At 62.1% G+C, this 15939-nt stretch overlaps 1 protein-coding gene across 2 annotated transcripts; it reads right to left on the minus strand.

Annotated features, from left to right (window-relative positions):
• Positions 1 to 26: 26 nt before the first annotated feature.
• On the minus strand, positions 27 to 15446 carry EPN1 (epsin 1). Of its 2 annotated transcripts, none has more exons than XM_042968101.1 (11): positions 15191 to 15446; positions 12005 to 12330; positions 7504 to 7753; positions 6435 to 6559; positions 5089 to 5163; positions 4554 to 4637; positions 2923 to 3214; positions 2207 to 2317; positions 1968 to 2051; positions 746 to 1003; positions 27 to 645 (listed from the first exon to the last, which is right to left on the minus strand). In XM_042968101.1, the coding sequence occupies exons 2-11, from the start codon at positions 12230 to 12232 to the stop codon at positions 437 to 439; spliced, it is 1716 nt and encodes a 571-aa protein (XP_042824035.1). In that variant the 5' UTR covers positions 12233 to 12330; positions 15191 to 15446; the 3' UTR covers positions 27 to 436. The 2 variants fall into 2 exon arrangements, with proteins under 2 accessions (XP_042824035.1, XP_042824036.1); XM_042968102.1 differs by lacking the exon at positions 15191 to 15446 and adding an exon at positions 13638 to 14862.
• Positions 15447 to 15939: the final 493 nt, after the last annotated feature.

Raw genomic sequence — 15939 nt, forward strand, 5'->3', positions numbered from 1 at the left:
ACGGATGGGAACTTGGGGGAGTGACACCCAAGAGAATTGCCATTTATTCCCGAAGTTGCCAAAATTATCACCAAGGATTCACCAAGGGGTGCGCATAGGGACGAGGAGGCTCAAACACTGATTGAGGGGCCAGTCAGGAGTTGGGAGGGAGGGGAATGGGTGGGGGACCCCCAGCTGTCCCTCCCCTTTCTAATGCCACAGGAAAGGGGTCCTCCTCCGGCCAGCACCCCTCCCCATCCCCCATGTCACGTCCAGTTTCTCTCCGGGGAGGTGGGGTGGGGGACATGGAAGAGGGTGTAGTGTGAGTGGGCCCCAGGAGGGGAGGGTGCTGGGGTGGGGGCAGGGGCCCCCCGCTTCACATGCACTCACAACACTGGTCTCCCAGGGAGCAGAAATGGGGGAAGCCGGGCCAGGCCAAATCCCCCTCCCTCCTGGATTATAGGAGGAAGGGGTTAGTGTTGGGGGCTGGGGGGCCTGGGGGCATCATGGGGGGCAGGCCAGGGCCCCCACCAAGGGGAGAGATGTATGTCGGTGGTGCTCCGGGGACCGGGGGCACAGGGCTGAGCCGGAGCTGGTTCAGGGTGAGCGTCGCAGGGGGCGCGGGCTGGAAGGGGTTGGTGATGGAGGGGCCGGTGGTCGGGGCTCCTACAGGGAGAGAAGAGAAGAGGAGACAGCAGAGCAGAGTCAGGGGCCTGCCCAGGTAGGAGGTCAACGGGTGGGATCCGTCCGGGAGGCTGGCACTCACCGCTTGGCAGGAAGGGGTTGGAGGCCTTGGCTCCTGGCGGCGTGGGGCCCGGCCGGCTCACCAGTGAGTCGAGGTCCACGAGGGCTGCATTAGGCCCCAGGAATGACTCTGGCGTCTTCCGCGTGGGCGGCGGCGGGGTGGGGGCAACCGCCGGCGGGGGGCTCCCCACAGCCTCGGCCAGAGAGCCTCCGACCCCACTCATGTCGAACGCCCCGGGACTGCGTGCGGGTACCTCTCCAGCGAGCAGCTCCAGCTCCCCTACAAGGAGCCAGAGAGGGGTCAGGGGAGGGCGGGCAGCGGGGGCCTCAAACCGGGAGGCCCAGCCCAGCACCAAGCCAGGGGGACCCACTCAGGGAACTCCGGCGGACAGTCTCCAGGGCAGAAAACTACCGAGGGACGTTCACACAATCCCACAAAACCCCACTGGCTCCAGCATCCGTCCCCAACAAAAACATCACGGCGGAGAAGCACAATGGCCCCGCAGACAGGAGAGCATCTGTGAGCCTGACTGCTTGTTTCTGAGATCCGAGAATCCCCCCTGCTGCTGGGAAATGCACGAAATCGGCAGGGAGAGAGGAAAACAGACCCGGGAAGGTAGCAAACCACGGACGGACGGGGGACTGGACTATAACCTCAGGGGGCCCAAGGGGAGGGAGGGATCCCTGGTGCCCGGCCTGCCCAGTCAGTCCCAAGAATTCCTGCTTCTGCTTCCCGGGTCCGCTTCAGGCCACTGGCGCAGGGAGACGCATCGGCGCCTCCCGGGGACAGGCTCAGTGCCCTCCCAACACCTCGCACAGACGGGATGTTCTCCAGACACAAGCCAGTCCAGTCCGTGCCGGGAAGGGAGGGACACAAGAGCCAGGACGCCCAAACGCAAGGTACCCCAAAGACGGGACGCCAGGTGGGGAAGGCGCTGGGCGCTGAGGCACCAGCGGCCAGGCCAGGGGGGCGGGCCCCCGCAGTCACCACACTGCTGGTAATGCAGGACACAGCCGGCCGGGCCCCCAGAAACACCAGAGGAACATTCCAGGGACACAGAAGTCAGAGTTCGGAATCTAGGGAAGCTGCAAAAACACAGTTCCTTATGCTACTTCTGCAGCTCTTCGGAGTATGAAATTATTCAAAACCAAGATCAAACTTTCTTTTGAAGACGTTCAGGATCAGTTATAACTGCAATGAGAGGGTCTGGGTGCCGGCCCACCCAGCCCAGAGGGTGGCTCACCCGTGCTGCTCCCGGAGGTCGGCAGGGCTGAACGCAGGCGGTCAAAGTCCGAGAACTCATCTGGCTCCGCGTCAAACCCGACGGCTGTGGGGGTCCAGGATGCCCACTCAGCTCCCCATGGGGACCCACCTCCCACTCCCCAGCCCCCGGCGCTCCAGAGACCAGACACCCCCAAGCTCCCCCGCACACCCGCCACACCCTTGGGCCCCGTCAGCCTGACCCCAGCACCCACCCAGTACCTGTGGTGCCATTGGTGCTGGGCTTGGCAGGTGACCCTCCCCAGGGGTCCGAGAAGGCCGGGGCTGGAGCCCAGGGATCAGAGGCTGGGGGTCCGCCTACCGGAGCCCCACCTGAGTGAGGAAGGAGGTATGTACGCGGCTGCTGGGTGGATGGTTTACCTCTGAGAACCTGTGCCCACTCCCTCCAGCCTCAGTTCTAGGCCCGCACCTCCCCAAAGCCTCGCCCTGCCCTGCCGTGTCCTGGGACGCAGCTGGGCACCCCAGCGTGGGCCCACCCCCAGCCTTTCCTGCCTCGTCCCCACGAATGAGCCATGGCTACACACGCTGTGGGGCCTCTGCCCACGCGTCCCTCCTCGGCCGTGAGGCCTCTGGGAAGCCCCCAAAGAGCTCCCCAGCTGGGTAAGGCGGTATGGCTCACCCAGACCTGCCCAAACCCCATGGCTCCCTTGAGACCCCCCAGGGCGTCCAGCCCCGTCCCAGCCCTCCTGCACCCAGCCTCACCAGCCACCCACCCTGGTTCCACTGCAGCAACCTCTCTACCCCGCGCCCCTTGGCACCCCGCCACGGTCCTGCAGGCTCCCTCACGCCCACTCCTCTGGGCTGTTCTATCTGACCCCCACAGCCACCCACTGTACTGCATCTGTCCCAATCCCTAAGGCATGCCTGGGATCACACACTGGATGTGGGGCCAGAGCAGGCAGGCAGCCAGCACTCACCATCAGAGCTCCCCCACGGGTCAGGCGTGGGCCCCTCTCCAGCTGCAGGGGCCTGGGTCCCACCCCAAGGGTCAACCGGGGGCCCTGCAGGGGCAGCAGGCCTCCAAGGGTCCCCGGAGGCTGGTGTAGGGGCCGGACCACCCCAGGGATCAGCAGCTGGAGGGACGGGGGCCCCTCCCCAAGGGTCCGACGTGGGGGCAGTCATGGGTGCAGCCTGGGGGCCTCCCCAGGGGTCCGTGGCTGGTGGTGGAGCCGGGGCCGTGAAGACGTCAGCAAGATCCATGAGGGAGGACTGCAGGGTACAGAGGAAAGAAAGCATATGAGGCCCGAGCAGGCTGAGCCTGGGGACTCCAGGGGTCCGGGAGGAGGGCCCTGGGGTGGGGGGGGGTGGGGGGGGAACGGCTGCAGAGCAAGAGAGAAGCAAGAGCCAGGTGCTGTGGCCATGAGACTGAAGAAGGCAGTCTCCCCATCTCCCACCCACTACACCCCTGCTGTCCGCCACCCCCACCACTCAGCCCTCCCCAGTTCCCGCCAGAACAAGGAAAGCGACCAGAGCCCAGAGGAGCCCACCCCAGCCCTGCCCATGGGAGGCCCACTGGGGTCGCCCACTGAGTGTCAGGTGATTATGGGTCACCCTGAACAGTCCTGGCCTCAAGCCCAGCACACGTCCCAGGTCACCTGGAGCATGCTCCGGGCTTCCAGGGCTGTGTGTGTGTGTGTGTGTGTGTGTGTGTGTGTGTGTACGCGCTCACAGGTGCTCACCCATAGCCCTGGAAGCCTGGAGCACCTGTGAGCATGCACACGTGCACGCACACACACACACACCACACACACGCACGCACTCTCACACAACGACCCTGTGTCCCAAGAGCACACGCCTCTCTGGACAAGGAGGTGCCCCACCTCCCACAGGACAGCAGGCACAGGCCTGGCGCCCCCTTCCTCCAGGCTCTCGAGAGGTGGGGCATCAGGGAGACCCTCCGGCTGAGGCTAGCCCAAGCAGGCTCCTCTATCCAGTGCCCTGTTGTGGCTGCGGGGCCAGCTCTGGCCACCCGGCCACCCGCCCTCCACCTGCCCATCAGGAAGGCGGCTACCCTCCAAGGCCACCATCCTTGAGGCCGGTCCCACAGTGAAGACACTCGGGACACCCAGAGCAACCCGAGTGAGGCCACGGAACGAGGCCGGCTTGGATGCCCAGCCACGCAAGGGACCCTGGCCTCGATGTGCACGGCCACGCCTCGTTCACCCGTGAGGCCGAGAGAGGCGGGATGAAGAGCACAAGCTGAACTGCCAGCAAACATCACGTCTGCACTGGGGGACTGGGGCCCCTGGAGGTCAGGGACCAGCCCTGTGTCGCTCGCCCGCTGACCCTCGGTGTCCCGGGTGCGGGAGGACGCTCAGGAGGTGCCTGGGCACACGTGCGCCACCCCCTTCCTGCCCGATCAGGCCGGTGCTCTCACTGTATCTCGCTCTGGTCTCGCTCAGCTACAGGCACCGACCGGCACTCGAAACATCTCCGTGGCGGGGTCACACTCGAGCGCCCACCAGCCCCCACACGTCTCCACGAGAAAACGGTTCCCTGCAGCCACAGCCGCAGCCGCCTAGGGCCCCGCCCAATGCCCCGTGCTCACCTCCTCCTGGCCACCAGTCTCCCTCCTGCTCTCCTCTATGGCCATCTGAAGCCTCAGGTCGTCCCCACGGCGGATCCGCTCTTCCTGTTTGGGTCGTGGAGGCAGGCGACAAGGGAGGGTCAGAATACGAGCGGCACGGCTGCCCCCCACCCCCGACCCAACAAAGGTGACTGAAAATTAAAATGGGATGTGGACGATGTGGGAGGGGAGGATGGGGAGGCCCGTGCGGTCTGGGCTGGGGACACGGGCCTGGCCAGGCACTGCTCTGACAGGTTCGGGAAGCGGGGGCCAGGCGTCTGACTCTGCAGTGTCTGCTGCGCTGGGTGGAGGTGACCAAGGCCTGGGCTGTGGCACAGGGGACGGAGTGGCCACAAGGCATCTGCTTCCCGTGCTGCGACTGCACCGTCGGAGGACCCACCTGACACGTGTGTACGGCAGGGGCAGGGCTGCTGTGGGGCGGGCAAGGGGGTGCAAGGAGTCGGGGACCTGAGGAGGGTCTGAGGGGAGCCTAGGGAGGGGAGGGGGCTCTTCTGACCTTGTCGTGTTCCTCACGGCTCAAACTAAGGGCCAGCTGGAGCTGGACGTCGTCCTCAGGGCCGCAGGATGGGGGCTGGGGGAGAGAGAGTGTGAGGGGTCCAGGGCAGGACACGAGGTGGGGGGTGGGAGAGAGAAAGAACGAGGGAAGGAGAGAGAGGGAAGGAGAGAGAGGGAAGGAGAGAGAGGGAAGGAGAGAGAGAGAAGCAGGGAAGGAGAGAGAAAAGGAGGGAAAGAGAGAGAGAGAGAGAGAGAGAGAGAGAGAGAAGAAGAGAAAGACGGAGAGAGAGGAAGAGAGAGACGGACAGAGTGTGAGGGGTCCAGGGCAGGACATGAGGTGGGGGGTGGGAGAGAGAAAGAACGAGGGAAGGAGAGAGAGGGAAGGAGAGAGAGGGAAGGAGAGAGAGGGAAGCAGGGAAGGAGAGAGAAAAGGAGGGAAAGAGAGAGAGAGAGAAGAAGAGAGAGACGGAGAGAGAGGAAGAGAGAGATGGAAAGAGTGTGAGGGGTCCAGGGCAGGACACGAGGTGGGGGGTGGGAGAGAGAAAGAACGAGGGAAGGAGAGAGAGGGAAGGAGAGAGAGGGAAGGAGAGAGAGGGAAGGAGAGAGAGGGAAGGAGAGAGAGAGAAGCAGGGAAGGAGAGAGAAAAGGAGGGAAAGAAAGAGAGAGAGAGAGAGAGAGAGAGAAGAAGAGAAAGACGGAGAGAGAGGAAGAGAGAGACGGACAGAGTGTGAGGGGTCCAGGGCAGGACATGAGGTGGGGGGTGGGAGAGAGAAAGAACGAGGGAAGGAGAGAGAGGGAAGGAGAGAGAGGGAAGGAGAGAGAGGGAAGCAGGGAAGGAGAGAGAAAAGGAGGGAAAGAGAGAGAGAGAGAAGAAGAGAGAGACGGAGAGAGAGGAAGAGAGAGATGGAAAGAGTGTGAGGGGTCCAGGGCAGGACATGAGGTGGGGGGCGGGAGAGAGAAAGAAGGAGGGAAGGAGAGAGAGGAGGAGGGAAGAGGAGAGAGAGAGAAGGAGAAAAGGAAAGGAAACGGAAACAGAGCCAGGACGGACAGAACCAAAGGCACAGACACGGTCACCCAAACCGGTGAGGGACGGGCAGAGACAGAGCAGAAAGACTAGCAAGGAAGGAGCCACTCGGGACAAACACCCGAGTAAAGGGGACGAAAGTGGTCAGGACGAGGACACAGGAAGACCAGGTGGGAGGGCCAGCAGAGAGCGGGCTGGGGGTGGGGAGAGAGAGCACACAGGCCCTCAGGAGGTGGGGGGGGCGGGGGCTGAGGCATGAGATGGGATGAGAACGGAAGCCAAACCCCCAGAGTCAAACTGGCACGCCCGGCCAGGCCCAGTACCTGGTCGGCCTCCTCCTTGCTCATGGCCAAGGCCAGCTGGAGCTGGAGCTCCTCCTCCCCGCTGCTCTGTGGCCACGCCTGCTCCGCCTCAGGTGGGGGCCCCGAGCCCACGGCTGCTGAGGACGCTGCGGTGGGGAGGGGCAGTGAGACCCGGCTGGACAAAGAGAAGGGACCACACAGCCCAGGCGGGGGGGAGGGGAAGGCTTCCTTTCCGGGGGGGGGGCAGACTGTGAGCCAGGTTTGTCCAGCCCCCCCTCCCCCCACCGGGGAGAACAGGGAATAAGGAGCGGGGGGGGGGGGGGGGTGTCAAGGAAGGACAGCCCCGTGGGCCCAAGAACAAAAGCCAGCAGCAGAGGGAGGACGTGCGGGAGCCTCAGAGCCCACGACCTTGGTTCCCGAGCTGCGTGCCCGGGGTCTGCTCAGAGCCCCAGGGCACACCGGTCTCCAGGCCCACGTGCTTCCACGGGTCCAGGGCTGCGTGGCTGGGACCAGCTGGGTGTCGGGGGAAGAAGAGAACCTGCACCCTCGGCCCCCACCCCCACCGTGGGTGTGGCTGAGACAAGACGTGACCGGGAAGGGGGTGACTACCCAGAAGGAGGCACGGACAGGATGCAGGGCCTAATTTTGAGCCAGGGGAAGCGCCCACCTGCCTGCTGCTCGCAGCTGGCCCCTCACTGTCGGCAGGCCCCCCAGAGTGCCTGCCGTCCCTGACCTCAGACCTCCGGCAACCCCCTCCAGGTCACTCCTCTCCGTCTTCGGCACTGCCCGCTCTCAGGCAGGGGCACACCTGGGCCCTCAGGCGGCCCTCGGTTAGTATTTGCAGGTGAACAGGGTACCTCTCAGCTCTAGGGTCCCACAGCGAGAGGGAAGGGACACAGGAGTGCAGAGGAGGCTCACGGCCCGTCACCCCTCAGATGAGGACACAGAAATGATGGCACGGGGCGGGGAGAGCCCAGCGGCTGGGCACGGGGTGCCTGGCAACGACAGGAAGCTTCAAGACGGACGGGGGTGGGCCGGGAGGGAGCAGTGAGGGCGCAGAGGCGCGGGGGGCTCCCGAGGCAGGCCTCACCCGTGGCGGTCTGCGCCAGCTTCTCCTTGGTCTTGAGCGCGTGGGCGCGCTCCTCCCGCAGCCGGTCCTCGTCACGGAGCAGGGCCACCAGCTGCTTGGCCTTCTCACGCACGTTCACGCCCTGGTCCTTGCCATCACGGTCCACGTACTGGAAGTCCTTGAGCGTCTGCACCGCGTACATGTTCTCCTTGCACTGCTGGGACACGCGCTCCGAGCCGGTCTTGATGAGGTACTCCATCAGCGTCATGGCCTTCGGGGCGGAGGGCACACCGGTCACACACACAGCGGCCAGGATCCCAGTCCCGGCGCCAACCCTCACGTCAGCCGCACACGGACAGACACGCGCGGCCCGGCAGGTGACTACGTGGCCACGAGAGAGGACGCAGCGTGGCCACGTGCAGCCACTTGGAGGGACCCCACAGACACCAATGAGCACGCGAGGCGGGCGTCCCCGACAGGCACATCCACAGAGGATGTGGTTCACAGGAGATTCGGGGCTGCCGGGGCTGGGAGACTCTCGCTGGACACGGGATCTGTGTGCAGGTGACGAAGACACTCCGCACCCAGGCAGCGGTGGTGGTCGCCCAACCCCGGGCCGGTGCTCTGTGCCACTGAACCGCACACTTTACAAGGGTGAACCGTACGGCACGGGATCTGTGTGCAGGTCAGTAAAAATCCAGAAACGGGGAAAAGGCAGGTATGGTCGCTGCAGCCCCTCCCAGGCTTCCCCGAGCCGAGCAGACCCCACTCTATTTCTCTGAAACCACAAAAATACGCCTGTTAAGTCACGTTTGACAGCACCCAGTGCTCGGACGGCCAGACTGGTTTCTCTCCCGTCCTGTCCGTCTGGAACGTGTGTCATTACCGCCCGTGTAGAGCTTCGTGCCTCTGCAGACAAGGAAGCGACTTGCTCGTCGAGGTGGGAAGGAGGGAGGGAGGGAAGCACCGGGCCCGCAGGGCCTGTTGAGGCAGGGCTCTCTGCAGGGCACTCGTGCACTGGGACAGCAGGAACAAAGGGACAGGAGGAGGAAACACCCTGTGACAGCTTCTGCATTTTAAGAGGTAAGAACAAATTCTCTTTCCAACAAGTTAAAACAAAACAGGGGAAGAGAGACTCTGGTCGTCGGACGACAGCGCACCTTACAGTTTGCAGGGGACTCCGGGGGCTTCCCGGAGCCCCTGAAGGTCACCCAGACCACTGCAAAGCAACAGAGAGAGGACCTTCTGCTTCGGCTGAGCTGTCTGAAGAGCTACGCGATTTGCCAGGGAACCCCCGCTGTGGGGGCTTGACGTCTCCCCAACCTTCCTGGGGAGCCAAACCTGAACCTCACAGGCTTCCTGAAGGTGTGTGAACGGTTATTTACACCAGTAATCAGAGGTTAGTCTTTAACCAGCCCTCGAGGTGTTTACGCATCACGGTAGGAGGGACAGGGTGGAAGGCAGGCTCCCAAGGTCCTGGGCCAGCCGCGCTCTGGAATTCAGCTTTCCCGGGTTCAGACCAGAAAGGCCACACGACACATAAAACAGATCTCCCAGCAGACGGTCCCACCAACAGTCAAGCTACCCGAGGCCCACAGATGGCAGACAGACCACCTCCCCTCAGCCTGGGATGGGACTTGCACCCAACAACTCACAAAAACTCGTTTTCAAAGCTCTGGAGCTGCAGTTGAATGGCCTGTGAACCCAGAAAGAATCCAAACACCCCACGGGTAACACGCATACGTGTGAAGCACAGCGGGCCCGTGGTGCGGGAGCAGCACGCGCACAACAACGTAACGTAAACACGTAAGTGGATGCCACACACGCCAACCTCCCAGATGCGGCCGTGAGCAACATACACAGGCGCAAAGCACCAGGAGCATGGGTCCGTGGAAAGTTCTAGAACAAACGTGGCAGACAGAAGGCAGGACAGGATGCTGCTGGGGGAGGCGGGGACATCCTCTCTCTCTCTCTCCATCGGGATGGTGGCTACACAGGTGTGCGTACACGTGAGCACTAACCAGGCTGCACGCTCGTGATGTGTGCCACAACAGAAAACGTGAACCTATTCTTAAAAGTAAGCAACTGGACAGGCCAATAGTCCCAATAGTCCCTGCTAATTTTTGAAACAGCTTGTTCCTGGATCCCCCAGGACACCAGAACACGCATCAAGGAGCCACACGGGGTACCTAGGCACTCAGTTGGTTGAGCGTCTGACTCTTGGCTTCGCCTCAGATCATCACCTCGCGGTTTGTGGGTTCGAGCCCCGTGTCGGGCTCTGCACTGACAGCACGGAGCCTGCTTGGGATTCTCTTTCCCCCCCCTCCTCCCCTGCCTGTGCACATGCACATGCATTCTTGGGCTCTCTCTCTCTCAAAATAAATAAACTTAAATAAAAAATCATTGTTTACGAAAGTAAAAAAACAAAAAAAAACAGGAATCCACAAACAACTTCTCAAAGGGCCAGGTGCTAGATAACCCAGCTTTTCAGGCCACATGGCCCCCGTGCTATAGGGGAAGCAGCCGCAGATGAGCGGGCCTGGCCACGACAGATAGAGCTTCACCCACCAACACAGGTGGCTGGCCAGATTCAACCTCTGGCCCATAGTTTGTTGACCTCTTGTTTTAAAAGATAAAAACTGAGAGGCACCTGGGTAGCTCAGTCGGTTAAACGTCCAACTTCAGCTTAGGTCACAATCTTGCAGTTTGTGGGTTCGAGCCCCACGTTGGGCTCTGTACTGACAGCTCAGAGCCCGAAGCCTGCTTCAGATTCTGTGTCTCCCTCTCTCTCTGCCCCTCCCGTGCTCGCGCTCTCTCTCATAAACATTAAGAAATAAGTAAACATTTAAAAGATAAAAATTGAGACCCTGCATTCCTCGGAGCAGGGAGGTGACACAACCCAGTCAAGAGAACGGGTTCCAAGGCTCCCCTCCCACCCCTTGCCCCCTGGGTGGCCCCAAGCCTCTTTGTGCCTCAGTTTCCTCACCTGAAAAGTGGGGACAGGAAAAGTACTTCGTGGTTCTCTGCCTACAGCAGTGTTTCTCCGGCTGCACTTGGTCCATGAGCCCCAGTGAGCTTCCCTTGCAGTTTCAAGAGGCCCTCCAAATCCCATCCCCTCCCTTCACCTCCACACAAGGGCTCACCCAGACCCCCCACCCCTTCCCTGATTCTCAGCTAGACAAACGCCACCCAGTCCTTCACAACAAACCACCAAATATCGGACCCAACATGGGGTCCGTGGAATTGAGACCCCAGTCCGGGTTTGTCAGGGTGGGTGTGAGAAAGAACACAGCATTTGCAGGTCTGAGAAACGAGGGAGCACCGTGCCCTGGGGCGCAGCGCAGGTCCCAGCTGGAGTCCATGAGACCGGGGACCTCGGCCGCCTCATCTACCACCACAGACACAGCAGGCCCTTGGCCAACGGTTCCCCAAACAAATGTCGACAAGAGGACTTGCCTGAACCTCGCTCTCCGGCTCCCACCCCAGCAGCCGGACCCTCACACGCAAGAACGTCCACAGGCCGCTCTGAGCCCCACTGCCGGGAGTGGGGGCCGGCCGCCCGTGCCAGCCTGTGCCCACCGCCGCTTCTTGGCCCAAGGGGAAGATGCCAGGCCCCAGACCAGTAAGCTGAAAAACCGCTCACGGGCACTCCCCAAAGACACGTTCCCTTTGACCAAAGCCTCCAATCTGTCTGTTCGCTGGGTGAGGACGCGCACATCTGCCACCAGGAACCAGTCAACAGACCACTTCTGTGGTGGGCACTGTGTCCACGTTTCTCAACGTGACACCTGCGTGTGTCCTTCCGCCCCAAAGTTCCAGTTCTAGAAAATGGCAAACATACAAGGGGATTCGCGGCGGTCTTGTTCACAAAAGCAAAACGTCACAGATAGCTTAACGATCCGTCACCAGGCAGCACTTGTTGAAAAAGTAAAAAAGGGAAGAAAACAAAGTAACGCATCTTTTATATCCTAAAGAGAAATGACCTCTGAGATGTGGCTTCACCTTCCGTTTTAAAACTGGGGTATGATTTACACTTGCTACAACCCACCGTTCTCCACTGCAGTCCTGAGCCCTGATAATTGCACATGGCCACGTATCCGGCGCTGCAGTGGTACTGCGGCTCCACGGCCCCCCAAACTCCCTGGTGCCAGGGGACATGTGCACACAGATTGTTCCGGAGGAGAAACAGAAGCGGGGGACACCAGCTGCCTCCGAGAGGGACCTGGGCTCTGGGCACGCAGAGGGACGCACACCGTGCACCTGCCTAGGCCTTCTGTGCGGATGAATCTTGCAACTATGCCACGTCTTGAAGAAGTTTAAACCCTATGACTCAAAACTCCTAAGACCCTTACCCGTTTGCTGCCTTCGTTAGGTGAAAAGGAGGGCGGGAGGGAGAGAGATTCACATAAACACCCAGAACTCCAAGTCCTCGGGCACACCCCCGCCAGAGCCCCGCGCGCACGCCCGCCCGCCCTCGAGCACGCGTGCGTGTGAGGGCCGGGCTGCAGGCCCGGGCACTGACCTTGTAGACATGCCGCCAGTTCTTGCCATGGTCATTGAGCCGCTTCCAGATCATGCTCATGATCTCGGAGAAGGCGACAACGTTGTAGGTGAGGTCAGCGATCTCAGACATGAGGGAGCTGGATGGGCCCCAGGGGTCGTTGCTCGTGGCTTCTCGGACCTTGATCTCGGCCTCCGAGTAGTTGTGGACTATGTTCTTCATCTGGCGCCGCAGCGACGAGGTCGACATGGCGGCGGGTGATGGTGAGGGTGGTGGGCCCCCCGGGATGTGGCGAGACAGGGGCGACTGGAGGAAAAGACAGCAGCAGGGGCTGGGGGTCACCGCATCTGAGGAAGAAAGGCCCTTTAGAAACACAATTGGGACCTGGGGCTGTCCAGCCTGCAGCCCCGCCCTCGTGGCCCCCCACCCCCACCCTGGAGTCAAGGACGAGGTCCTAACCATAGCCTAGAAGGCTCTGGCCCTCGTTAACCCCCATCTTAGTCACCAGGTCCATCTTTCAGTTCCTCAAACATGCCCAGCTCCTTCCTGCTTGGGGCCCCTGCTCAGTGAGGCAGGGTGTGCAGTGATGGATCACAGACGGGACACCGCAGCTCGGTACTTCCGAGCCCACTGCCCTGGGTGGGCCAGGAACTTCCACACCTGTTTTCTCCCCTGTAGGGTGGGGTTTTGTTCCACAACCCAGGGGGCTAAGAACCCGGCGCGTGGGCAGTGCACTATAAACGTGGGTGGTGTCACGAGATGGTCATCCTGCTCTTCCTCAGCACCCAGGTCACTCCTCGTCACCCCCAGGGCTCTGCTTAAGCTTCCCAGATGTTACACACCCAAATGCCACAGTCATGGTTCCCTAGGGGCCCCATCAGTATTTTATACCCGTGGGTCTGATTCTGTGGCTGAGGCCAACCCAACAGCCCCATGGGGACAGAGACCACGTCTCTGGGGACAGCCGTCCCGGAAGAGCCATTCAACAAACAGCTGGGAAGAAGGGAAGGAGGGAGGGCTGGAGTGGAAGGGGCAGAATCTGTGGCAGAAACAAGGACACACAGGGAGACCGCTAAAGGGAATGGAGCAAGAGGCAGGGAACGCCAGGGGGACAGGCGTACCAAGGGTGGGGGGGGGGGGCGGGAGGCTCGGGGAGGAGAGATAAGGATGAGCCCGGCTGCCCACTGGGTCTGAGCCGCATGCCAGGTGCTCGCTGACCAAGAGATGCCCATTATTTCAACACCACCAGCGGGGCTTTCGGAGGCCAAACAATTCAGCCCAGGTCACACGCTAAGCGCGGCAGCACAGACTCAACCTCTGGCTGCTTGGACACCAAAACCTATACTTTTAAACTAACCCGTGTTGAGAGCAAGATGACGGGAAGGAACAGAAGGGCGGGAACCAGGTGGAAGGTGACGATCACAGCAAGCGGTGGCACGAGCCTTACCCCGTGCTAGGCATTCTTCTCCATGCTTTACACACAGTGACTCAATTAATCCTCCCAACTCCATGATTCACAGCACCTCACGGGGGGAGGAAACTGAGGCACAGGAAGAGAGACTCCCCTGCCCTGGGACACAGGCCTCACCCTGGCTGCAGAGCAGACTGAGCACCTCGGTCCACATCCACTCCAATAAGCCCTCCCACAACCTACCTACGTCCTGGGATGGCCGGCTGGCCCCAGCTTTGAATTCCAGCTGGAGAGCCCAGGCACAGGGAGGCAGATGTGAGGCGGTCAGGGGGCCCAGCAGGCCAGCTGGATGCACCAGGACAAAGAGCTGATGTGACCAGCACAGAAGAGACAGAGGGAAGGGAACAAGACCAACAAGAAGAGAAAGAGGCACAGAGAAACCCAGGCAGAGACAGTACTCAGAGACCGAATCACAACCAGAGACAGTGAGGCGAGACAACGAAGAGAAAGGATCAAGGCCCTAGAAGGAAAAGAAAGAGACCGCGACCCAGCACTACAAACTCATCAAAGAAAGAAAAACTAACGCGTGAAACAAAGAACAAGTAACTTGGGCCCAAATCCTGGCCATGAGCTACCAGCAGAACAACCTCCTTGAGACTCAGTTTGCTCAACTCTGAAAAGAAGGAAAGAATTCCTACCCGGCAGGCTTGCTGATTAAATAAGATGGGTACATAAAGTGCTTGGCGCCCTGCCCGCAGATAGTAGGGGCTCAGTAACGCTGCCTGCTATTATCAGAGAAAAAGAACATTTCCAAAGGGCCGGTAAAGGAAAACACACTACTTTAACGCTGGGTAATTACACTAAACTGTGTTAGAAAAAACAGTCCACGAAAGCGCACGCATGCTGCTCAGAACGAGAACAAGTTTTTCAACACAAACGGACTCACAAAGAGAAGTATTAGATCGAGTAGAGAACGAACGATATGGCAAAACCCTCAAGGGGTACTCAAATGACTGATGTCAAACATGTGCTGCGGGGAGCTGAAAACCTGTAAGAGCGGAATGCAGGGGTCCCAGCAGTTGACTGCGGGGCGAGCTGCTTCACTGCTACCGCCTCCGGGAACACGCACAGCGACGCCAGGATGCAGGAACTGTGAACGACCCTAACTTTAAACACTAGGAAGCGGAGGTTTGGAAATGAAAGAAGTCACCTGATAACCAGTACAGGCTGGCCAAGGAGTGGGCCTCGATTCTACAGCCCGGCTCTCGACCTCCCACCCCTCTGGAGACTCCAGGACCTGGGGGAGGGGGCAGATTCCAGACCAAGGAGCAGACGCGCAGAGGGACCTCGGGGTCGGGGATGTGCGCGAGGACGATGAATGGGAAAACGGAGGGGAGGAAGATGCACAGAGATGGGGACTAGGGTCACCGGGAACTGCAGACACGGAGGCCCAGAGGAAGAGAGGAGGCAAAGGGGGAGAGGGAGAGGGAGAGGGAGAGGGAGAGGGAGAGGGAGAGGGAGAGAGAAAGAGACAGCGGCACGACCACCAATCCTGAACACCACACACCGACACTGACAGGGGTCGACACACGGGGACCGGCGCCCAGTGGAAGCGCCACAGCGGACGCGGGCAGCGCCGAGGCCCGGGCGGAGGCCGGCGGGATACGGACCAACACAGACACCGCGGGGTGGAAAGGCGCGGGCGCCGACACACAAAGGCCGCGGTGATGAGCCAGGGGCCGCACGCGACGGACGCCCGAGCGCCCCCGTACCGCCGTACCCCGGCCCGCGCTCACCTCGGCCTCTCACGCCGGGCTCCGGGGGGTCATGGCGGGCAGCCCCCTGCCCCGCTTGGCCTCGGTGTCGCGGGGCGCGCGCCTGGCCGCGGGCGGCGGACACGGAGGCGCACTCGGGCGCACGCGCGAACGCACGGAGGGCCGCACGCCGACGGCCCCGCCGCCCCGGCGCCCGGGAGGGGCGCAGAGAGCCGGGCGGGGGAGGGGAGCCGCCGAGCGGACGGGAAGCAACCGAAGGAGGCGACGGACCGGAAGCGGAAGTGGCGGCGCGCCCCGCCCTCCGCGCCGCATTTGGCCCCGGCGACTCGGCCCACAGGGAGCCTGCGCAGTCGCCGCTTCCGCGGCCCCGCCCGCCCGTCTACGTCACTTCCGGCGCGCGAGCGCCGTGGCCAGACGCGGTTGCGAGGCCTTGGGGACGCCCTTGAAAAGAGTGGAGGCCTGAGAGAGTCCCGGCCGGCAAACTCGGCCGAGGGAGGTGGGGGAGGCGAGGAAGGGGCCGGGCCGTGCCCGGCCCGCGAGGCCACACCCCCGGCACCCCGCGGTGCTCTAGGCGCCCCCTCTCCTTGCCCAGCGGGCGCACACGCGGAGCCCCGCCCCCAAGCGCCTGCCCCGGGCAACCGGCCACGCAGGCGGGGGTGTGCCCTGCAGGGCGCGCCAAGGGCGCCGGGGCCGGAGGGCAGGGACAGCCAGGCGCCCGCAGCCTAGGGCCAATGACCGGGGTGGGGGCGCGGGGTACACACACCGGACAC

This window comes from Panthera tigris, chromosome E2 (genome assembly GCF_018350195.1).
Source record: "Panthera tigris isolate Pti1 chromosome E2, P.tigris_Pti1_mat1.1, whole genome shotgun sequence".
NCBI lineage: Eukaryota > Metazoa > Chordata > Mammalia > Carnivora > Felidae > Panthera > Panthera tigris.

Bases quoted from the DNA above. Each gene is read 5' to 3' on its own strand.
- EPN1 (XM_042968101.1), bottom strand. From the start codon at position 12,232: ATGTCGACCTCGTCGCTGCGGCGCCAGATGAAGAACATAGTCCACAAC. The intron at 5,164-6,434 runs GTACTGGGCCTG...TCTCTCCCCCAG, and splicing joins GCAAGGAGGAGGCCGACCAG to CCCCCATCCTGCGGCCCTGA. The intron at 1,004-1,967 runs GTGAGCCACCCT...GGCTCCTTGTAG, and splicing joins GACCTCCGGGAGCAGCACGG to GGGAGCTGGAGCTGCTCGCT.